The sequence below is a fragment of the Puntigrus tetrazona genome, chromosome 7 (assembly GCF_018831695.1).
Source record: "Puntigrus tetrazona isolate hp1 chromosome 7, ASM1883169v1, whole genome shotgun sequence".
In the NCBI taxonomy this organism is placed as follows: domain Eukaryota; kingdom Metazoa; phylum Chordata; class Actinopteri; order Cypriniformes; family Cyprinidae; genus Puntigrus; species Puntigrus tetrazona.
Window position 1 is genome coordinate 23204529 of NC_056705.1, and position 24046 is coordinate 23228574.

Genomic DNA, 24046 nt, shown 5'->3' on the forward strand with positions numbered 1-24046 from the left:
TGTTATATTTAGTTTTATATATTTAAAAAAAAGTGTAGGTCTGCTTTTCACGATTTCATTTAAATGCTTTAAATAATTTCTGACTTCAATATTTTAAATATAGCCTAGAGTTTGTTTGTTTTGCGGAACGCTTTTGATCGGAGCTGAAGTACCTCGTGCATTGCGTTTGGTGACCGAAGGTTATGTTTATCATTTTTAATGATAAGCCTGATTTTTTTTTAACGACGTTCTGAGTTTTATTTTTTTTATTTTTTTTGGTTTGTTTTTGTCAGGTTTAAAAAAAAACCGTCCCGCAAAATGAACTTCAAAAAATAGTCTAAACGCGCCGCAGTTGTTTTACCAGCAGTGGTTAATTAATTAATGCGTTCGTCAGAAGCAGTGGTTGTTCTTATTATATTTTAGCAGGAATTAATACGAATTGTGTTTTCTAAAAAGCTGTACTTAGGCCTATTCATTATCCAAAATCATAGTTTATGTCCCAGGTCTAAATAAAACTAATAAATGAAGTCTAATTTGCATGTTGATATCAATATAATTGTACTTTTTATTTAGAAATATACATTTACCCCCATCCCCCCCTGTCTGAGTCCCCGTCGTCCCCTCGGTCCTGCACTTGCTAATAGATTCCGTTATTATTATTATTATTATTATTATTATTATTATTATTATTAGCTGTAATAATGAAATTAGCACATTTCGTTATGGTTAAGCATAGCTGTGCTACTGAGATCCCCATTGCATGCAACGCAATCATAAAACTATTCAATGTAGGCCTTACACTGTCTGTAAATGTGCTTCGTGATTTCAGAGCTTATAATGAAGTGTGCACACAATCAAGCCCTTCTCCGGCGAGCACCGGTCGTTGCGCACGGGGCAGGGTGTGAGGGTTACGGCGCAACCCGCTGATGCGGGGATTTCATAAAAGTTAAACAAAAGATCCATGCGGTTATAAGTGATGGTTGCACGCTCTCTGCGTATCCGCGACGCTTCCCCGACGCCTCGCTCCTGATTTGGCGAAGCGTTGTGTGCCAACGCCGTGACGTCATGTCCGTTTCACGAGCGTGCCGCGTCCTTTTCAGCGCGAGAGCAAAGAGAGGGTCATTAAACCAAATAAAGAAGCTAACGAGACGTTGAGAATTAATATTCTTATTGTTTATTTAATTTTTATCAAGATTTCAGGAGGCAGTTAATTACACAATTAATACGTACGTGATACAAATTATTTACACATATAACAAACATTACCTGTAAACACAAAATAAAAATAGCATTGTAGTATCTAATTTTTTTTTTCCATTTCAGCTTTCAACATAGCTTTTATAGATAGATAGATAGATAGATAGATCTTCGCTGATGAGTAAATTCATTAGGTCGTATATCAGATAGAAGGCCATATTCATAGATATGCTCATATGCAATTGAACTAATACTGTTTCTCTGATTCGGCACAGTTCTGTGTTATTAAGTTCGCACTTGAACTTGTAAGGCAAAGTGTGTTAGGTTTGGTGGCTATATAGTCACACACTCTTTTTAGGTATACAAAACCAAAAACAAAACAAAAAAGATTCAAAAAGTAAAAAGTCCACAATTTGGTATATGGATACAGTCTGCAACTTAAATCTCGATCATACCTTTTTAACTTTTCTAAACACGCGTGAATATGCCCTAATATGACAATTTGCAGCTTTCATGCAAAGGCCCCGATACCGCTTCATTCACATAAAGAAGTTATTGCAATATAAATAAGCAATTTAAACACCTTAGAAATCTACTCTCACATAAAAAGCAACACCGGTCATTGGATAAAGTTTTTTTTTTCCTTAATATAATCTATATAAATACATAACAAATATGAAGTCAACATTAAAACAGTATTTTAACATCTGTCGTACAGTAAACAGCTGGTTTGCTTATTTTTTATTCAATAGTTGTGTGTTTATATATGTATATGTATATATATATATATATATATATATATATATATATATATATATATATATATAGAGCTGTATATTTCTATATTTGTTTATATTTCTGTGTGGTGTGTTGTGGCGCTCACCCTGGCTTTTGTCAAGAGTGCGCATAAGCGAAATCATTGTCAGTGCTACACGTTTATAGGCAGCATTATAACGATCAAAACATACTTTTTTGCTACAAAAGATGATTATATTGCTCTTTTATAAAAACTATGTAGGCCTATGCGATTTAAGACGCTGCGGTACATTGTTTATTTATTTATTCAGCGCACCTAGTTGAAATGTTTTGCCCAGGCTATGAAGGTTAATCCAATGTTATTTCGTGTATTCTAGGCTATTTCACACGGCAGTCCAACCAGATAACCTACAAAGTGATGCATTGCTGTTAACGACGTTCTTGCGCGTTTTTTTTTTATTTCTTCTTCTTCTCGATTTCACCCCCACAAATCCGCTCATTAAAATTAACCAGGCTAAGACTGTGAATTTATTTACAGTAAAAAGAACAATCTTTTTTTTTTTTTTTTTCTTCTTCTTTTTTTTGTTTTTTTGTTTTTGTTTTGTTTAAAAAAAATCCCGCCGAGATCCGACGATCGCTGCGTCCGTTTTGTATCAAACAATCAGATCAAATACGACAAACGTGGAAATAAGATGCATTTCATAGTGGTCACAGTTGCCTGGATGCAGCAGAAGAGACTCTTTGGACTTAAGCGAGGTTTTCGCATTTTTTTTTCTCAACGTAGCTAATAAACGTGTTATATAAACGCCCGCTGTGTCGATAAACGCTCGGTTCTAGTGACAGCGTGACAGAGGAGAACGATAAAAACACTTGTTTCTTAAGAGAGCCACTCCGCCCAAGTGCAAAAAAACGGCACCTATATAGCCTATTTTTGAAATAACTTGACCATTATTTCATAAGAGAATTCGATAAATGTATTTTTTTTTTGACATAATTCGATATAGCCTCTATTTAACGTCAGTAATGCTGGTATATTTCTTAACTGGCCCTTTATTCTTTTGAATTATTGCATTGTAAATATAACCTTGCGCCCCGCCCCCCCACCCCCATCACCTCCACCCCCACCCCCTCTCCCCGTCTCAGTCGCTGTCTGATTTGTCGTCTTTTGACGTGGTGCTGTGGTTGTACAGTCCCTGCGCCATCAGGTGCAACGCCAGAGTGTTCTTGGTGCCGCTGGCTTTTTTGATTTTGGCCCGCTTGTTCTGGAACCAGATTTTGATCTGGGACTCGTTGAGGCCGAGCTCCTGCGCCAGACCCTGCCGCCGCTGCTCGGTCAGGTAGCGGTTGGTCTGAAACTCGGCCTTGAGTCTCTGGAGCTGCTCCGCCGTGAAGGCCGTGCGCGGTCGTTTGTCCTCTTTATTCGCGTTTTTCTTCTTTGGTTTACGAGATCTAGGACCTGCGTGCGTGGACGAAATAACAGGTTATAACGAGCACAGATTGCACCAATATTATATGTGTGTGTGTATGGTCCTGCAGGGAAGGGGGGCTGTAAACACGCTCAACGCAGAGTCGGGCTATAATTTATGAATCTGCTTTACGTATGCTTTATTTATTTATTTATTTTGCGTCACATTTGGGTGTGAGCGGTATGGATCTCTCTCTCTCTCTCTCTCTCTCTCTCTTCTGTCTCTACGTGTGCATGTTGCTCGGTGGAAGCTACATTAATAGGTAATGCGGGAAACCTCAGAGATGAAGCAGAATATTAATGAGGGATTCGCGCCTTGCTCCACATTGGACAGTATTTGTTTAAAAAGCTTTCCTAGGCACCTAAACGGCGCGAGGACGATTATACGGCGGTGATACGCGGAATTAACCCGTTCGACATCACGACTGTTTGACGCTGGCAGACAGCAGTCCAAAAAATTAAAATAAAATAAAAACACAAAAATTGCTTTACGACGGCTAAAACGCTCCGAATGCGGTGGGATTAAAAAAAGGTGAATATTTGGATAATACATAAATAATTAAATCGAAGCGTGCTTTTAACGACAGAAGGCGTCGACTTTAATATAACCCACATTTCAACGCGAAAATCAAACGTAGGACTGGCGCGAAAATACATTATTTTACGACGTGGCAACGGATCGATTCACTTGCCTGAACGAAAATAAAAGAATGGCAGCAGGCTATTAAATACACTCTCTTAGCTAAAAAGCAGGCACCCGGCTCTTTATTTTAAGCAGCAGGCTAACTGAGATAATTTTGCTGCGAATAGCGGTCGACTGTATTATAAATATTTTTTAAAGTATCCCGAATAAAAGACTCGACGGACTGGGCTAAATGACAATTCTCGCTCGAGTTCGCGCTGTTAGCTTTCAGCAGCTACGCACGTATCGCTTTTTTTGTTTTGTTTTCTATAACGCAAATACAATTTTAGCTAACTGTTCAAGCCGGGAAATGCACTTTAATGCACGCGAGCGCTCATAAACTACCGCTTGCTTACAATATAGACGCTGGGCCTGCTCCATTGTCAAAAATATGCTAATGAAATATCAACAAAGACGAAAGGCTCGCAGGGCAAAACCTCTCGTGGACAACCGTCCGGCGTTAAAATTGCGTTTCTGTGGCATTTCATTTAGTTCTTTATTAAAAGCGGACGCGTTTCGACACATTTTATATCTCGTTCTCTTCGTTAAAACCCATAACAAAAAATAGGCAGACCACATCAGGCTATCCTTCCCAATCCACAAGCAAGCGGTGTGGAATCGAAATGAAAGAAATAACCCAAATAAGCTACACTTAATAACTCCGAAACAGCAAGTTTGGTCATACTGGCGGAAATTTAGTTCGAACTACTTTTGCACTTTTCTAAAGGTTTGGTTTGGCGATCTTAAGCGTCTGTCGTTTACTTTTGGGTAACACGAAATCCCATCTCGTATCCAGTATCAGGCCTAAATGTGTAGATATACGAAAGACTTTAGTTCCTCCGACACCTTCAGTAAAATTAACCAAGTTTGTATTGCCGCTTTTTTCGTTTGTTTTAAAATCGCCGCGGCCTCTCGGTGTGTGGTTTACGTGATCGGAACCGGTGCAGAGCAGAACTTTCAGTGCTTCTCGGGCATTTAACAGGTTCCTGGCACATGGTAAAAATAATCAAAGAAACGTACTACCTGACGACGGTCTGTCCGAGTATCGCGTGCAGTAAACCCAAGCGGGCCACAGCATAGGCTGGCCGAGTTGCCCGCTTGAATTGGACTGTGAACTATCCGATTCTGAACCCAGGCACTGATCCACATTCTCCCCGCGGGTCTTCAGGGGCTCCTCGCTCTCTATCTCTGCCTTCTTTCCCCCAGCGCTCGTGTGCGTCGCGGAAGTCCCCTCCGCCGGCACAGTACTCCCCACCTGTCCCGTGCTAGGACCCGTAGGGTTGTGGTTTTCTCGCGCGCCGTGATCGCCCTCGTCGCGCGTGATGCTCGCTTCCTTCTTGCGGCCGAAGTCCGGTCGCAGGATGTTGTCGATGAAGAAGTTTGTGATGCGGTGCGGAAGCTGCAGGTTCCCCGGAGCTTGCAGGAGGGGTCGTATGGCGCTGTTGGACTCGTCCGCCGCTCCTCGCTGCTCCGCGTCTCTTGCGCTCTGCTCATTCTCATCCATGCTGAGACACACTTTCCACTTTCCGTCCTTAACCCTTTATCGCTCTCCCGCACTCAGGCAGTCGCACCCCGCTCCGCGGGCGACTCCGTCCACTTTGTTCACTTCGGGAAAATTTCAAAACTGAGCAAGAAAATCTGTCAGTGAGCTTTAGCGACAAGAAAAAGCCTTTGCGCACCGTGGTCACAAAGGAAAAACATAGTTACGCCTTCCAATCACGGAATGTTCTCTGTTTAAGCTTGATGGACCGTAACTTGCCAGTTTGGTGCTGTTTTTTTTCTGCGCAATGCAACTATCGGGACGTCAGTGGCTACTCTGAGGACAGAGAAGTGGGGCTCCTAACTGCTCCTGAAATACTTTCACTCCGGATTTTTGTTCTTATTTTTAATACGAGCCCCCAGTGACGTTACACTCCGGTATCCTAGACACGTGCCTTCGACCAATAAAATAGTCAAGAGCTAGTCACATGGCCCTGATTCGAGAGTAACAGACAACACTCATCCTTGCACTTTTAAAGACACAGTGCTTCACCAAAATACAAATTCAGGCAGTGCCAAAAATGCAACCTGCATACTGAACACGGTCTTCACGTTTTAATCGTAGAGGTTTACTTGTAGCGTAGCTGTGTGTTCTCTGCATCGTTTAACCAGATTTGGTCAACTCACTCTTCGAATGCACTCACGAAACTAGTGATTGTAAAATGAAATTGAAATTTTTCTACTATTAACGCGATTGATTCATGTTGCGTTTTCTGAGAAGTCAAATAATGCATCGTATTATTTTTATGGCTATTGCGGTTTTGATTAATTGGGAAAAAAACGTGCAATGTAGCCTAAAATGCCATGTGTCGAGCCAAAAGGAGTGGAGGCAACGTCGTTCCGCAATGGTGTGCCTGGAGTTCCCAACCCATAACAATCATTACTGTTTTCTTGATGTGTGATGACATTTTATGGAAAAGAAGTAGGAGAAATTCAAGTTTCTCAACATTCAGAGCAATGTTATTCAATTTGATATGATTTACAGCGATGAATATTTTTTTTTAGCATTATTAGTCTATTACAGTATCATGATCGCGCACTATTTATACGCACTATAGACTGCACGCTAACCCGATAAAGTCAACAATATGAATACACGGAGAGTTCTTCCTCTATAGACACGATCAGTCTATATTTTAATGGTAATGGTGATTGGTTGCTTATTTCTTTGGACGGATGTCAATGGATCTTTTAAAATACACCGGTAATTAAAAAAGATATATATTTTGCGCGTAATCGCTGTAAAAACGAAACAGCAGAACTTCTCTTTGACTTGTTCACAAGCTTTAACCGCTCTGGCAACGGCTGAAAGCCTTGTATTGCAGATACGGTTACCGTCTCGCTCTCTCCAGGTACCGAGGAGCAGCAAATGCATGGCGCACATCATTGCGATTCTGATTCATTTCAATCTTTATTCTCAATCAAGCAGCCTGAAGTCGTTACGTCTATTAACGACGCCAAATGAGCCTAGGCGTTGGGCCACACTGACAGTGACCTTTACAGCCTATGGCACAACGAAATCAACGCTAGCATCGACCCTCGTGCCCTCTGTATAGCGTTTGTATAGCCTTGTTGGAGCTGCCGGTATAGATGGTTAGCTTCTCTCAATGAAAGTGCAGCAGCTATAGCTTTTCTAACTGAAGAGGTTTCTCAAGAGGCCTTCTGTGATTGCAGTCCTCATTATGAAGTTTCTGATGCGAGCCAAGAGCGTGCAGTCTCTTTTCAAATTGGTGCATATTATCTGCCTAACCACCTTATGTTAATGCAAAACACAAATCACGTTTTCACTCAATATTTTTTTCCACTTTTAGTAACTGTATGTATATTATTTACAGTCAGAATATACATGCGTACATTTGCTTTTCATTACGGCCTGTGTTGTTTTATTGCGAAGATAATTTAATTCGGTTTTTTGGTAGCAAAAAATTGTGAGCCAGAAATATTCGAGTCATGTTTTTAATATTGGCCGCGTTCGTAATGATAGCCTACTGTCGCGTGATGGAGATCCCCCGACAGCAACCGTCTGAAAGGTCCATGGCGGTACAATAGCCACCGCTGGCCTGTTGTACAGCCTTTCTCAACAGTGGAATGGACTCGGCTCTTATCTAAGGGTCTTCGAGGATGCTTCGGCTTTAACGACAGGGCCACTCTTTTAGAAGGCTTTTTTAATCACCCGCAAGATATTCACCGTAGACTCCGCGCGCGGAAGGGTTGAAAGACAATAGATCGGTTGACAGATCGCGAGCGCCGTGGCCTGCCCTGTATCACCGTCTCTCTTTGGCTGCAGTCGGGGCTGAAACGCTCGCCCCGGCCATAAGCGCGAATCGCATTTTACGCAATTATTTGTGTCGTGGAATGGATTCCCTGGCAGGCGTGCAAGCGTGGGATTGTAAAAGCCAGAGTTTGGCTAACTCAAATAAAACGACCGTGCATCAGATCGGTGATTTTCCATAAACGAAGCACCCTGTCTCCTCATTTACCCTCCACTTCTGCTGCTTCATCCTCTACTGTATGTAGGCCTATCTTGTGATGTCACTAACCAATATGAGGCGTCCCCTCCCATAACAGTTAAGAGGCTGTTATACAGCAAAAAGAAGAAATCATCAGTCATAAATATATATTTCCAAAGCGCATCTATGAGTGTTCAACATTTTATGCTCTGTTATCATATGAGACTATCATATGATGTCATTTCAGGCAGGCATGCAGTTCTTTCATATCGCCTTAATTTTACACTTACAGCGCTTTAAGGAAACCATAACTGCAATAGCGAAACCCTGTGCGTAGGATTAAGGCCATATACGTTGATGTTTTTATTTGCCTTGACGTGACATCGCTCTTTCATCTTTTGTGTCGTCTGTGACGTGTCCGCCGCGCGCACGGGCGTGTTCACGTGCGCATCTGCTCTATAAGTTAGTCTCCAGAATATATAGCTCACACCGGGGACTATTCATCCAATAAGCCTAGCCTTATTCCTCAAACAATTGATGAGCTTTGCATTTCACTGCGTCGTTATGCCCACGGTCAAAAATGAGGACCTTTTGGCAATCCTATAGACTCTCAGCAAAGTAAAAAATTTTCTACGAGGCAATATATTTATAAATAATCGTATCGGCTTTAGAAAATATTAAGAGCACGGGGAACAGGAGTGTCAATTAGGTAGAATGACATTCAGTCTGGTTTGTAAACCGATTATCGCTGACATTTTTGTTGATTGTGGTTAATCAATAGTTTTAGTTCTTAAGTAATAAGATATTTTTCTGTGTTTATATTTTTTAAAGTTAGCTTTGGTGATAGAGAGGGGCTACGACAGCAAAGCGCCGCATTAATGTTTTCATATGTATTTATTGATTTATTTAGCTATAGACGAAGTGCGATGTTTTGCGTGACAGAAAAAAATAACGTTCATGGCAAAATTAGTTATATACACTGAACAAAATAAAAAATATTATATAAAGTATTATTATTATTATTATTATTATTATTATTATTTGTTGTTGTTGTTGTTGTTATATTTTAGTTATAAATAGTCTATGTAGAATGTTCTTGTATGTAAGGAGGAATATACAAATATTGACCAGACTTGTAATGCAAAAGTGTGTTCCCGCCAACACCCGTCAATTAAGCAGGTCCGTTCCAGCCAGAGAGTAGGTGATTTGATTAAAGATTTATAAATGTAGAATATGATATATAATGTCCACGAATAGTGGTGTAAACCATCAAAGATCAAGAGGAAATAAAATAAAAAAAAAAATTGGTTTTCGGACAAACACACATGTCGATATGCATAGGCTATAACAATAAAAATAATACAAAAATGTCAAGGTGATGTGCCGTTTGCTTATGAAAAGAGTAATATTAGGCTAATAGAGGTCCCTAGGCCTATCAATAGTCTGTGTGATAGATCTGATAGTCAGCGTTTAATTTGAATCCAGGTTCTGTACCAGTTTAGACTGGAAGTGCCTACTGTTTGACCCTCTGTGTGTTGCCTTTGGACTCTCTTGTGCTCCAACACACACTATATGCCACTGGCTCAGTCACTACAATAGGTGCTGACGCGCTGGCTCGATTTGTGAATGGACGCGCTGATGTGTGTGTGTGTGTGTGTGTGTGTGTGTGTGTGTGTGTGTGTGTGTGTGTGTGTGTGTGTGTGTGTGTGCGTGCGCGCGCGCGCGAGCGAGCCTTGGTGATCATAGAGCTTGCAGCCTGATATAAAGGATAACACACCCCCCTTAACTCTCTCTCCAGCTCTCTCTCTCTCTCTCAAAGACACACAAACACTCATACTAACACGGTCAGTCAAAGCACGCCAGCGATATGAGTCCTGACACCACGCAGGGCAGGATCCAACCCAGCCAACCACCTCTCTAGGATCCGCGATCACACGATGACACTTATTTTCGACGTTACAAACAAATATCTTTTTCCTCGCCAAAGATTTGTAAAGTTCTTTAAATGTTTAAACAAACGCATCAGAAATCATTTTAACAGCACCGTCCTAACATTCGGTCCAGTACCAAAAAAAGGAAACCAATACCTCTGTGGGTATTGGTCTAAATGCATGACTGATGCTTCTTGTTTTAAATCCAGATTCCTCCATCAAAGCCAGGGAACTGTCGGGGTCCGGATCCTAGCAGAGTGGACACTTTGAAATCGCCGGGAGGATAGAGTTGATAGGTTTTAATGCCTTTAATTCTAAAGCGTCTGATCGTCCTGGCGTAAATAAGTCTCTTTTCAGTCCACACTGTCTCGCTGTCCCTGACCCACCGTGCATGTGGCGTCCTCCACAAACCTAATTAAGGCTCTTTAGATGGGATCAAGTTAATTGAATGCTGCTCCCATCTTGAGACCCTTTTCGGAGAAAATGGCTTCATTGACAGTCAAAGCTTTAGCCTTGTATCTCTCTCCAGTCATCCCACCTTTAAGATTTCGGTGAATCTGAGAAACAAAACGTTTCTGCGGGCTTAGACCTTTTTTCTCCCCCTCAACCAACCTTAAAAATCCGTGATGATGCTTAAAATATTTTTTTTAGACGTGCAATGTCGGCTGGCTTTTCAAACGCAAGAAAGTGCCACAGGTGCAATTTCACTTTCACAAATACCAAGCATTTTCTCTCCGTGAAAGCTGGCATTTAGAGTGCCTCTCAGACATGCCAGCCCAGATTATATTTCATTAACATCACCGATCAAACGCGTTTTCTCAAATTGGTTTGTGACCAGTTGTCAGTTGTTTGTGGAAAGGGGGGGGAAATATATCCGAAAAATATTTTGTAATCTGTCACGGATTGTTATAAACACAGTTTCTTCATGATTGATGTGGAATAGCTAAATATGATGCGTTTATATGAACTAATTGGAAAAACGTTTTTCCAACAAAACAAAGTAAAAAAAAACAAAAGAATATGTATTTTCTTTATAATAAAAAATATTTTCTGTAAAAATATGTATTGTGCATTATGCTATCTGTATTTTATTTAGTTGAATCCTGACAAGAATTAATTAATGAAGGCTACATCCGTGCAAAAACTTCTTTCACTGTCTTTGTTCCAAGTTGTTCATTTTATGCCATTTAAATGTTGGTCAGCTGTTGTAGTCTGATGGGGACAGATGTTATTTAAATGTTCACTTTGTTCTTTCCTTCATTTTACTAAAACGGAGTTGGCACGTTTGTTATAAATATTCCAGAGTAATCAGATTTTAATGTCATTTTGCTACAATAGGTGCGACGTTAAAAAGTAGAAACTGTTTTCGTTTTTCTATCGTCGACTTTAAAATGTCTGGCCACGTACTTTTAACTTACAATAAATATCTTTTAAATGTAATTGCGTGCGCAAATCTTACTTTTGTAAACATTTAATAAAGGGTTGATTTCTTTAAACAAACAAACAAACAAACACTCTTAATCCTTGCTTAATTCTGAATTTCTGCTCAATATGTTTGTGTCCATACCAATTTACCATTCTAACATGATCATAATTCGTTAATAATACCTAGTACCATTTCATATTCTCGCTTTAAGTTCATTTGAAAAAAACTAAAACAAAAACAAAACAACTGTAGTCTATCTGAATAACATCAATAGATTATATTTGCCGTTTCGAGATATTATCCTCCGATTTCCTCTCATATTTTGTCATTTTACTTTGGAGTTTCCTATTTAACAGAATTTTTTTTTAGCATATTAATAATTTATCTTATAATAAACGTAATCAAGTTAAAAATCAGGTTATAATTTACTTATTAGAATATACTTTAAATGTCCCTCACAGTTAGTAAAATAACCTTTGGTTGCGCGGAAGATTATGATTTCAAAAGCAGTGTTAGTTTTGTTTAAAAAAAAAAAAAAAACTACGTGCAAAATAAATTTAAAAATATATTTTGCGAATATAGCGACTTTTTTTTAATAATCACAGTTAATGTTGGTCCCACTCTGAATATGAATAAATGTAAATATATATGCACGCTTCAGGTGACATCTTACTTGTGACAATGACTAATAAACACCACTTGGCGGCTGTATACTTAAAAAAAAAAGCGTTATGAGAAGAGAGAGCCTTATAAATACAGATAGCGACAAGAAATAATAAGTTACATTAGACATTGTCTGCTCCGCATTACCTGTAACGATGTCTAAACACCCTAGGTGGGTCACAGGGCGTTATCCCCGTTTCTTCGCGGGAGTTTAGCTGCTTTGAATTCCACTGGCACCTGTTTCGCGTGCTTGTGATTGTTTACGACCCTCGCGACAAGTGTGGCGCGTGACATGTGCGCAATAATCACTTCCCCAAAACGCTCTTCTCGCTTCCACCTCACTTGTGCACTTGTTGCTTAATTCGCTTATTTAGTAAAACGATTAGTGTGTAAACGCATAATAAGCGCGTTACACCTAGCTCGGTCTGTCAAGTCCCCGTGCACGCGACAGCAAAAGGTCACGGGTTGGCGAATTGATATGTAAAAAGCAAGTATCGAAGAAAAAAGGAGGCTGGTCGTGAAAAACGCGTGATATGATAGGCTCTATAGCCTGACGTGTGACAAAGTAAGTGCTATATGTATTTTCTATACTTTTGTAAACGGGCTTGGACGTTCTCCGTGTGTGGCATCACTAATCATATCTTCAGGATCAGCAAGTGTATATATAGAGAGAGAAGAGGCTGATTCCATGTGTCGCGTGCCCCACCTTTAACCTAACCCCTAAGATATTTATTTTGACCACAGCTGAGATGAGAGGACTTCCTGAAACGAGGCCTTTTACCAGTTGCCAATCATGGTAAGGCACGGACCCGATACTCGGTCAAAGGTCCCAACACAGTATTCCTTGCGGTTGCCTTTAAAGTTTTGAATGCAGGATAAATCTCCACCCCAGATATTTTCAGAGTGGCCAGGGTATTTTTTTTTTTTTTTTTTTTTTTACCCCAGTGTCCCTTCCAGTGCCTCTCTGAGAAAGTTGGAGTCCTCTTTTGTGCGTCTGTACTCGACCGGAACCTGCTCCGTCCACAGCTGCTCTCCCGCTTTGTGATGGGGAACGCGTTATTTCGCCATCTTTCACACACTAATCTATTTATCTCCCCTATTTTTGCACTTCGCATTCTTCATTCAGGTTTAAAATATTCAGGCGCGCAAGCCGCCTATATGCCTCGACTTTACAAATTTGACGTCGCTCGTCAAAAAAAAAAAGGAATTCAAAGGAGAAAAATGGAACGGTTTTCGTCATCATGCCTAAATTCCACTTAAAGACGTAGATTGAATTTTCGAAATATTTGAGATTGCTCAGCTGAACTAGCAGATGAAAGATGATGTGTGAATAACGTGGGACCGTCTCTCGATAAGCGTTCAATAACGCACTTGAGGGCGGAAGCAAGTTCTGCTCCCAGTGGGTTAGAAATAAAGGCTGTGATCGCTGTTTGACTATTGTGCCCAGCCTCGCCTGTTTCTCCTGCCTTCTGCTGCTCGCATTAAAGGTGAAAACCTAGTGACGATGGGTGTATAGGCTTACTAAATCATTTGCGAAGAGTTAGATATTTCTACTATTTGGTGAGTTAAAAACGGGGTTGAAAAAGTAATGATGGTAAGCGAGATTAATTAGCCTGTAATTTGGGAATTAAAACACTGGGCATAAAATTGACTATTTTAAGGTTGTACAAATTTGAATTACAAGAAAGGGAATAATGCATCTTTAAATCACGTTGCTTTTTAGCAAAGTGTATTCGTTTTGTATTCATAAGCGTGGCTTTTTTGGTTGCAGTTTTTTTTTAATAATCACAAAAGTGAATTGTTAACTGTGACTGTTAACAGCTCAGCAGGATTAAAATCATGGTTTTCTGCGTGTCCCAGTCTGTACAAGCATTTGAGGTGCTGGGCTGGCATGAAAAACATATTAAAAGGGGTCCCTGCAGAATATTTAGGTCAAAGGACTAAATATAAAAACTATGGCATTAAATTTCTTTTTTTTTTTTTTTTTTTTTAAAGTGACATAGCAGAATGCCATAATAAGGCAGCTGACCTCAAGATAAACGTATGCGTTTTACATAATGTTTTAATTGTAGTTGAAACATTACAGTTACAGTTTGAGTGTAACAGCACATGCAGCTGATTTCTGAAAACATGAAATATAGTCGGAAATGTACAGCATGGAAGCAGTTGTCTATCCTTTTTTAAATGGTAGATGCAGCTGTTTACACAATCATTTGATCATTGTTTTATTTTTATTATCGGTTTGTTTTTTGCATTTTTATCATTGGTAATTAGACATATAAAACCCCCCTGAACAACAAGGTTTGTAACACTGGCCTACTATTAGAGTGTGCCTTCATGTGCTTGATTAGGTTGTAATCGTGGCAGGCCTAACGGCAGTCAGCAGACAGTTAATCCCAGACCGTAATGCCATGTGTATTTCATTTGCACTGTAAAGGATTTGTGCGGATCAGACGCTTCATGTGTCACCACCTGATATTTACTTTTCTGACTGCAGCCATCGCAGAACTGTGAAATTCATTCCACTGCACACAAGAGAGAAGTGTGTTTGATTTTCATTTGTACAATGCCTGAAGAATATAATCAGTAGTAATCTTCATTATATAACTCTGTTGATATAAAGTACCCCAGTAATAAATGACTGAACTAATCTCTGTATCGTCATCAGACCTGCGTATTTCAGCTAGTATATTTCATCCAAAGAAATTTTGAAACCCATTTGAAATTGTCTAGACTAGGATGTGAATCCCAAATATAATATATATATATATATATATATATATATATATATATATATATAATTTAGTTTATGCTGTTATAATTAAAGCTACACCTTTGTTGATTATTGTAATCCTTTTCGAATGCTGTGACCTTGACCCTCATTGCCGAAAAACACTTTGCCATCACCTTTGCTATAAGACTTCTTGTCTTGTGATCGACCATGGAATCCATAAACCAATTAGAACAAGCAGGGCTGAATCAGACTGACTGAGGCGAATGGAAGTCCTGGTCAGTTGTGAGGGGTGAGACGTGTTTAAATGCCAGACTGGCATTTGAATGGCATCGCGGGCAATTTGGACTGAAATGGTGCTCTGTTTTTTATTTATTTATTTTTTTCGCACCCTCCTGTAACACCGTCGCTGGTCTGTGTCCCATTAGGTCTAATTCTTCAATTCATTATCTTGCTACCCTCAAAGATTGAGTGAGACGGTGATGAGACAATGAGCGAGGGATATCGAAGGAGAGAATGGGGAGAGATTGCCATTGTGGCTTAACATGCACACGTCAATCCCCCGGAATCAGTGACAGTGTTGACTGAGGCAGAAATTATTTCACAGCCTGGCGGTCCAATTTAAGATAATTTTGTTGGTTGAAAAAGGCAGCGATTAATTTCGCCTGTGTTTCCTTTCTGCTTTTGTCCAATTGTGCGCGTTTCTATATGGCTGCGTTATATCTTTTCAGATTCAAGAGCTTTAAGAGGGCCTGTGTACCGTGTGTAATCTATATTTTCTTAGTGTGTCGGTCTCTTTTGTCATTAACATATTCTATCTCCTCTCTCTCTTTTCTGTACCCCCACTCCCCTTCATCTCTCCTCCACTTCCCTGTCCTCTTGTACTCCTGTGCTAGTTCAGTCAGAAGCCAAAGAAATGTCAGGGGTGAGTTCAATAAGTCTGGGTAATTGCGATTCTGTCTTCTCGTCCGTTCGACTGAATCATCTTCCATTAGAGGAGCGGTGGGGGGGCCCTTACCCAGGGCCAAAGAGCAATCTAAATCCTCAACGCCTGTTAAAGCCTCTGCAAGTCATCTCCATACAAACACAGAGAAAATCCACCAACACGCACAAACATTTATTTTGTTGTTCTTTATCTTTCGCTTGTACCTTTCTTTCGCCCTACAGAACGGTTGATGTAAACTTTTACTGAAAAGAGCTTGCAGATTCGTAGGGACAGGCTTCCAGAGCAACCTGGGGTTAAGTGTCATGCTCAAGGGCAAAATAAAGTATGGTAGAAACATTTATTTTTAATGTATCGACCAATGTTCAAATCTCAGCCCACACAACAATTTCACTGCCAGAAATTCGGTGCTGCTGAGTGCAATCCTGATGCAACTTCACACATTCTTTATTCTTTTATTTCTTTATTCAACAAGTGCTGTTGATTTTGTTTTTGGTAACCAACAGAAATGCTGAAATGTCCTTTAAACGGGGCTAAACGGCGGTTTTAATTTGGTGGTGAGATTCCCCACATTTTCACTGGTCCCTTTCAACATCTGGCTTTTGTAGCAGATGTGAAATGACATCTCTTACACACGATGACATGCTTGTCACTGTTGAAGTTTGACTAGGAACAGGCAGTGCTCATGCTACCAGGAGGGGTCCCTCTTTAAAGTGATGTGGTACTGTTGAAAAATGTACAATACTGCCATCTGGTGATATAAACTGGAGCCACATTTATGACAGCGTTCCTTGAAGCCTTGAATGCATTCTGATTGTATTCCAAGTATTTTTGCATTAGTGGAAATGAGTGTTTAAAAGTGTAAAAAGATTATATTTCACCTCTGTATGTATCTTATTAAATGAATATGCATTTTAAATTATTAAACACCTTGTGCTAAAAAAATGTTGCATTGCATTCTGTGGCATTCATCCTTTTAAATATTATTTTACATGCAGGTGGACGGCTTGTCTTTGCTCTTGACTTCGAAGGCAAGACAACGTGGTAGGTTAAAAAGTAACGGAATATGTTTGAATATGTATGGTTTTTTTTTGTGAATGTGTATACACGTGAATATTCAAAACATACATTTAAGGATGGATAAGATGATCAAGTTTATCATGTTGTTTCACACATTTACATGTATGGTCAATCCTAATTGATGGTATAAATAGACGGGGGGGGTAGGATAAGTTGTCTCAGATGTCTCCTTCTTGGTGAGGTCCAAACCGAGGGGAAAAGAATGAGGTCAGAGTGACAGCAAAGGGAGTCGGATTCATTCAGGAAACCAACATGATGATCAGTTTATTGCTCAAATCACACTTTAAGATCAGCTCTTATGTGTGTATGCACTACATACATATTTTATTGAACAAGTTCTTTAATTTGTCCAAAGGTATAAAAACGCTAAGTAGTTAGATTAGTCAAAGCAAGAAGAATGTGGGTAATGTTAATCACATGTACTGAAAACAAAATGTTTTACTTTAACTTTTATTATCACAAACTAATAGTTTTTAATTCCACGCCATTTGTTAACAGCAACAAATAAACCCTATCAAGTAACATAGAATTTTTCGGTATTAATGAATAGAACGCATGCAGATTTTATGCTTAGCCCACAAATTTCAAGATCACATGAATAACTCCAAAGACCATTGTACAACACACAATTTTATTGAATTTCATTCATTGAACCTAAAACAGTATAAATGAAGTGGTAAAGACACACAGGGCACACTTACTCCTAGAAACACATCACTACGTTTCTCACTCCCCTCTAAATAAAGCTTTCATTCGGTTTTTCATCTCTCTTTCCCTGAAGCACAGAGGTTCTGTTACTCCTGAGAGCAACGTTTTATCACCGTTTTAAAACATTCCCTCATGTTCTTCTTCGCACATTGCCAAAATACAACACAGCATTCTCTTAAATGATTTTTCCCAGTTACTACTGCTAGTAAAGACACAGAACATGGCGTGTGTTTTTTTTCCCCAGAACAGTGGAAATGGTCATTGGTATCATTTTCAATATTATCTTTTGTGTGTGACTTATTTTAAAAACGAGTCTCCTGTTATATTACATCTTCACATATGTATAAACGATGTGTTTATTGCTGGTATGTTGCTATACTGCATATGAGTCGTCTGGGGTACCTTAACATTATAAAAAGTAATAAATATGAAAGAATACCAGGCTCAAAGAAACTGATTGCACTTCAATTGCTAAGACCCCCAAACCTACACACTAGCCCAGCGATTCCTCTTATATTAGATATACAAGCGGCTACAGGTGATAAGTAATACACAATGAATAAAGTACAAAGAAAAAGAAAAAAATTACTGTACTGGAGAGGAAGTGACAAAAGCACTTAAATCTATAATACAAAGGCAATCACAGATTGCAAACCTTCGAGGCCGCAGTACAAATGTCTTCTGGACGTTTAGTTATCCCTTGTTTTCAACCTTTTCATTAAGAAACCTTTAAATTGACTTCATTACACATTTTTTTGTGAGTTCACATCAATATAAATAGAAGCATCCTTGATGTTTTAACTGTGTTTGATTCTTATTATTTCAAGGTGCCACTTAATTTCTTAAACGTTTCTAGTTTTACTTTTGGTCTGCGTTAGCAACAAAGTATGATAAAAACACAATCAATTCAGTCAATATACTACGCTAACCAGTCGGCACAAATGTGATTGGCAAATCAAACCTCTCTGGTACTCAAAATAACACTCAAGGTGGTCAGTCTGTATGAGAGTTGTTTTTTTTTGTAAAAATAAAACTACAACAAATCCTATATAGACAGTACACAGACCTCTTTGGATAGTTTAGGTATTTTGCACAGTCTTCAATTTTTTCCCTTTGATTTCTCGATTTCTCCTGCGCAAAGTAATACAAAAAAAGTGTGCACTTCCACACCACCGTTTCTCCCCCGGCCTTATCCACAGGGACCAGCACACACACACTCATTTGTATAGACAACGTTTCACCGTTACGTTCACTTTCAGTGAAAGAGAAGCTAGCTATGATTTTGTACAGTCCAATAGTGGCACTCCAGCAACCTGGTAATAAGTTACCAGTAACACTACTGCAAGGAGCTGTAACAACAACAACGCTGATGGTAGTAATGAATGCCAGGGGGATTCTTTTGGCTGTTCATGGCACACCGGGCCGATTCTGACCAACCTGCTCTTCGCTTTCTTGCATTATAAAGAGGAGTAAAATTAAGAGCAGAAGTTACGCTTGGACAGAAACCAGGAACACCCAATGTAGAGTCAGTTTGAAGGCCCTCTGTTTTGGCACTCTTTGAAGCTCACTTCATGACCTCTGACATCCACTTAGTCATTATGAGGCTTCTCAGTTGAGCCCTGTGGAGAAACAGACAGTCCGTTAGTAAAGAACATGCAGTGTTTGCACAGTAGATTTAAAAAAAAAAAAAAGAAAAGAAAAAAGGAAACGGCTTAATTTGCATTCATTCCCTAACGATTACAGAATAAAGGAGCAGGCATAAAGTGTACCACTGTGCAAAACATTAATATGTATTGGAGAGCACTCAACATACTTTCTATCTACCTGAACATGTTCCATCACCACAGGTGTGCATTTAAAAAGATGCTTTCAGCTATTTAAAATTGGTTTGGTCAAAAAAGCTGAAGCTGCTCCTGTTAAAACTCACTTGGCCCCTCAACATTGTGGCTATAATTAGTATGCACTATATATAATGACAAGCCTTGTATATGCACAAAGTATACAAGGCCAGTGTGAATGTGGCGCCCTGTAAAATATGATAGCCTCACATAGGCCAACACTCTCTCATATGCCTCACAAACGGGCAGCTGGCCAGTCTCCGAAGAGAGCAATCTCTCAGAGAACATTTAATCCCAAAAACCAAACAGTGTACAGCGCTAACGGTTTAAATGGTAATCATAATACTGACTTTAATACTATTAGTTGAGGATTTCTACTTCTAGAGTTAAGATATAGACATTTCTAGACTACAAAATAGAAATTCACAGACAGATCAATGCTCTATTCGGTATATTCAGACAGATAGTGAGTCCACTACATCTCTTAACTGGCCATTTCATAAAGAAAGTGGAGAAAAATACTAGTAAGAGCACTAATCCCAGCTGGTCAAGCAAAATCAACTGGTGCCAAACTCGAAAACAAAAAACACCCGGGAAAAACATGTCGAATGCACCACTTGGAGCCAGTAAAGCACTTTGTTTACCATCTCTCTGACCATTAGCATGAAAAACAAGGAGCGTAATCTGCTTTCACGCCCTTATTGAGAAAGAACGAGGTTATGTCAGCAAGACAAAGAGGCACAGCTGACTGAGAAGGCTTGGAGGGATGGCACAAACATGCCTCAGACTACAATCAGCAGCTAATTAAGATGTCCAGGCATGACGTTTCAGCCCAGCACTGGAAACTATTAACAAACTCTTCACTAAAGGAACGCAATTGATAGAAAAAGCTATTTTTCCAGGCATTAAGTCAAATTTAGGCGTGCTGAAAAAAGGTACAGTCTAGACCCCTAGTTTCACACAAAATTTATATTTCCAAATTGAACACCTATAAAAGTTACAGGGCAAGCCGTCTACTATTTTTAAGCCAACTTGTGGTCCTTCATCAAAATACAAAAAAAAAAAAAAAAAAAGCTAAATTTGTGACTGTGTTGCCTTTTGTTGTTACTTGTTGTTACCACTTAAATCCTAACTACATCTGAATCCTTCTTATGTTGGCTCTAAGTCTGTTTGTTTGTTGCCTAAAACATTCAGGCTGTCTGGTTACTCTGTTTACGCTGAGTGCTGTGAATAGCTGATGAATCATTCCAGGATATTCAGTTTTACTTTTGCTTCTGTAGGTGTGCCCCATTTAAGTATCGTTTCTGAAAAGTGCGCCCTGGCCTAGTGGGAGGGCACTCCAGGAAACTCAAGACAATATATGAGTGATCTAACAGAGGTGCTTCATTAAAATGATTCAACTAAACTATGAAGGACAGGAAAAGGGTTTGTCGAGCAGAAAATATGGGGAAAGGTTTCTTACCATCGCTAGCTGTCGGCCGATGTTTCCTACGGTCACTCCACCAGAAAAGAATATACAAGGCAGCCACGAACGTACATACAAGAAGTCTGGAGACGTATACCTGAGAAACATTAAAAGAAATGCACTGAAACAACTCACTAAGAACTTTCAACAATTGTTCAGCTAGGAGCAGAAAATTACATTCAGACGTTTACGAAAGCCTCACTTCTGATGAATTAACATTTAAGATAAATACAGAAGTGAGTTTGTGACTCAACTGTCAAACTGATGATACATGATAAAACTGTTTTCGGCTGCAATGTCTCAATTTGTGTGAGTCACAACTTACTGGTAGATGCCATTGTAGACGAGCAGCTGAGCAATGAGGGTGGCTAGGAAAGCAGTGGTCAGGCCCAGACCGAAGCCACTCCTGGAACGGTCAAATGTCCACCAGAGGCCCAGAGACAGGGCAGCCAGAGTGAGCGAAAGCTGCACATTATTGGCAAAGTCCAGTTTCTGTTAGGTATTTTGACTTAAGGAAAATATGACTTAGTACTAGGTTAAAACTTCTATTCTATGATTAAAGACTGTAGTACACTACATGACTTTAGCCCGTATTTTTGCACCAAAATGCTATTTTACATTGGGCACTTAGATTGAATTGTTCTTTTATGTCCATAGGGTTATTTCCATCTATCAAGCATCTCCTATCAATGATGTGCATTTTAAGTTGGGAACAACATCCTCAGTTGTTTGATGTATGATGCCTAAAAGGATATGATATGATGTGTCAAATGATTAAATGTAATATTGAAGTATTTAGAAAGGTTGCGTGGTGTGACCTTAAAGCAACACAAATCGCAAAACCGCTACTATTTCACGAGCTCATTGTAAGGATACAGCACTGGCGTGATTGATGCCCACAAAAACAGCAATGCAGCGCATCACACTTGCCCACTCTCTCTTAAACTTGTGTGGTTCTCCAAGATGGTGGTCCAGGCAGGGGTACAAGAGACCAACCACAGCTGAGGACAGAGAAAACATAAGTGATTTAAACAAGTTACTCTTCAAAAAACAAAACAAAACCATTTGATGTGTGAATCTAATTTGTATTGCGTTGTTTTAGCCATTAAGAGTGGACGTGCACAAAAAGCTATTTTCGACAGTTAAAGATGTAGCCTGGTACGCGTCCACTATGTGGACCGTGAGGAATGCAGGGGAGGAGCGGTGTGTGACCGAATTATTTATTCATTTCGGCTGCACACGACTTCCGTGTTTCTCTTCTCTACTCAGTGGCATGTTCTGCCTTCCAGCCAATGGCGTGGCTCCTCGCAGCTCACCCGTTCTGAGCGCAGCCAATGAAAGCGCAGCACCCCAAAGAGTGACCCCAGATGCCCGGCTGTTTCCAGGGCAGCGCTAAGCGATAGCGACAGAGCTCAGCGTCAACAAAACTGCCCCCAAATCATCGTATGAGAACTCTTACGTAATGCAAATACGATAGAAGGCCGGCGGCAAGCACCCGTTTCCCCCTATCGATACAAACAAAAAACAGTGACTCACCGGCAGCAGTGCCACAGCAGAGGGGGATCCACCAGGCCGACGAAAAAAGCGTGTCCAGCACTTCCTCTGGGAACAATGTAACGTTTCTCTGGATCTGGAGTAAGTTCAGCACCAAGGCGAGAACTACTCCGACGAGAAACAACACCAGCCCCCGTCGAATTAAGTTAGCGGACTGGAGGCTGTGCAGAGAGCCGTATGCGTGGCGCAGCAGCGAGCTTATAATGGACATCATTTCTCCCGTTTTAGACACAATCCAGCCGGCGCTTGACAGCTCCTTCGTCTTTACACTGGGTGAACAGGAGCAGCTCCAACAGTGTTCCTCTAGTCTTGGCATTTGGCACTGCGAGAAGCGAAGGCGTAATTATTTAAAGTGGTAAAACCGTAAGATAACCACGTCTAAAGTCAAGCTATGAACTTTTCGCCACAAACACCTCCATCCCTGTAAAACAGACGGCTCTCGGTGGAAGCGCAGGCTATGAACACCCACCTTGATCCTCGGGCAGTGTCCTCGTCCAAACGGCGGCGCGTCGGTGCTTTTCGGAGCTATTTTGCGAAACGCTAATCTAACAGAAGGTTTAAGACGCGTTGTTTGGTCACATCATCTCTCCGCGAAACGCTGCAGTCTCTTTCGTTGCACGGTACAATAGTGCCACACGCGCGCTTCCTCTGCAGAAAACAAGCGCGGTCATGTCTGGTGAGTCGCGCTGGCCAATCAGAGAGCGGCGGGCCATATGACGCGAGCGCACGCCACCTCCCTCTTAGGACACGCGTTTGTTGATGTTCACCGCCGTCAGCTGTTCGTCGGCATGGGTGTGTGCAAAGACTTGTTATGCTATATTGTGGGGACCAAATGTCCCCACATGGATAGTAAAACCTAAAATATTGTGAGGGAAAAAATATAAAAAGTAGTAAATATTGTGAAAGTATAAATGAAAGTGTAACAATACATGTATATGTGTGTGTATATATATATATATATATATATATATATATATATATATATATATATATATATATATATATATATATATATATATATATATATATATATAATAGAAAGTCCCCACAATCCAGTTTCTGTGTGTATGTGTGGACTGATGTGATGACAAAGAGTCATGCAATATTTCAAACGTCTGGATAAGATTTAGTGAGGTTGCTTGGCCAAATCCTTTTCACAGAAAAGTACTGCACTGATTAGAGATTTTCTTGTTGTTTAATTTGAAGCGACAGTCACCTGTTTGCACTAAAACAAAACCGCACGATGGGGGAAACTAAGTTGTGACATGTTGCAGCGGACAGCATTGTATAAATCTCAACGCTATATTGTTTGGGAATGAACAGGCCCTGTTGGTTTTAGTATACGTGACGGTGTGCAGTACGTGATGTATGTGTTGGACGTTGTCCATGGGAATGAAAGAGGGAATCAGGTCATCGTACTTAGTGGGCTGTTCCCCCATAGTAAATAAGCTTGTGTACTCATAGTACATTCATTGATTGAGAGAGCAGAGTTCAGACTTTCACCTGAGAGGAACCACTACTCACCAGATAGATGGGTCTGATGTTTGCCCTTTGTCAAGAATGACTGTCAGCATCTACATACTAAACATGGCTTATCGTTCATGCGAGAACAAGTGATTGTATATATGCTGGAACGCAA

General features: G+C 40.1%; 2 protein-coding genes and 1 long non-coding RNA gene across 4 annotated transcripts in view; 1 reads left to right on the forward strand and 2 right to left on the reverse strand.

Annotated features, from left to right (window-relative positions):
• LOC122348649 overlaps window positions 1-16687 on the forward strand; it is a 35949-nt gene extending 19262 nt beyond the window's left edge. Inside the window, exon 4 of the long non-coding RNA XR_006251350.1 lies at window positions 15716-16687. This is a non-coding gene — a long non-coding RNA (uncharacterized LOC122348649). The remainder of the gene's footprint in view (window positions 1-15715) is intronic.
• Window positions 3067-5997, reverse strand: en2a (engrailed homeobox 2a). Of its 2 annotated transcripts, none has more exons than XM_043244313.1 (2): window positions 5103-5997; window positions 3067-3388 (listed from the first exon to the last, which is right to left on the reverse strand). In XM_043244313.1, the coding sequence occupies exons 1-2, from the start codon at window positions 5581-5583 to the stop codon at window positions 3072-3074; spliced, it is 798 nt and encodes a 265-aa protein (XP_043100248.1). In that variant the 5' UTR covers window positions 5584-5997; the 3' UTR covers window positions 3067-3071. The 2 variants fall into 2 exon arrangements, with proteins under 2 accessions (XP_043100248.1, XP_043100246.1); XM_043244311.1 differs by having other exon boundaries at window positions 5100-5993.
• A 772-nt stretch (window positions 16688-17459) lies between the features above and the next one.
• insig1 (insulin induced gene 1) lies at window positions 17460-23071 on the reverse strand. Its single transcript, XM_043244314.1, has 6 exons — window positions 22877-23071; window positions 22390-22729; window positions 21730-21854; window positions 21179-21345; window positions 20851-20950; window positions 17460-19169 (listed from the first exon to the last, which is right to left on the reverse strand). Exons 2-6 carry the CDS (start codon window positions 22721-22723, stop codon window positions 19140-19142), a joined length of 756 nt encoding a protein of 251 aa, XP_043100249.1. The 5' UTR covers window positions 22724-22729; window positions 22877-23071; the 3' UTR covers window positions 17460-19139.
• Between the last annotated feature and the right edge of the window lie 975 nt (window positions 23072-24046).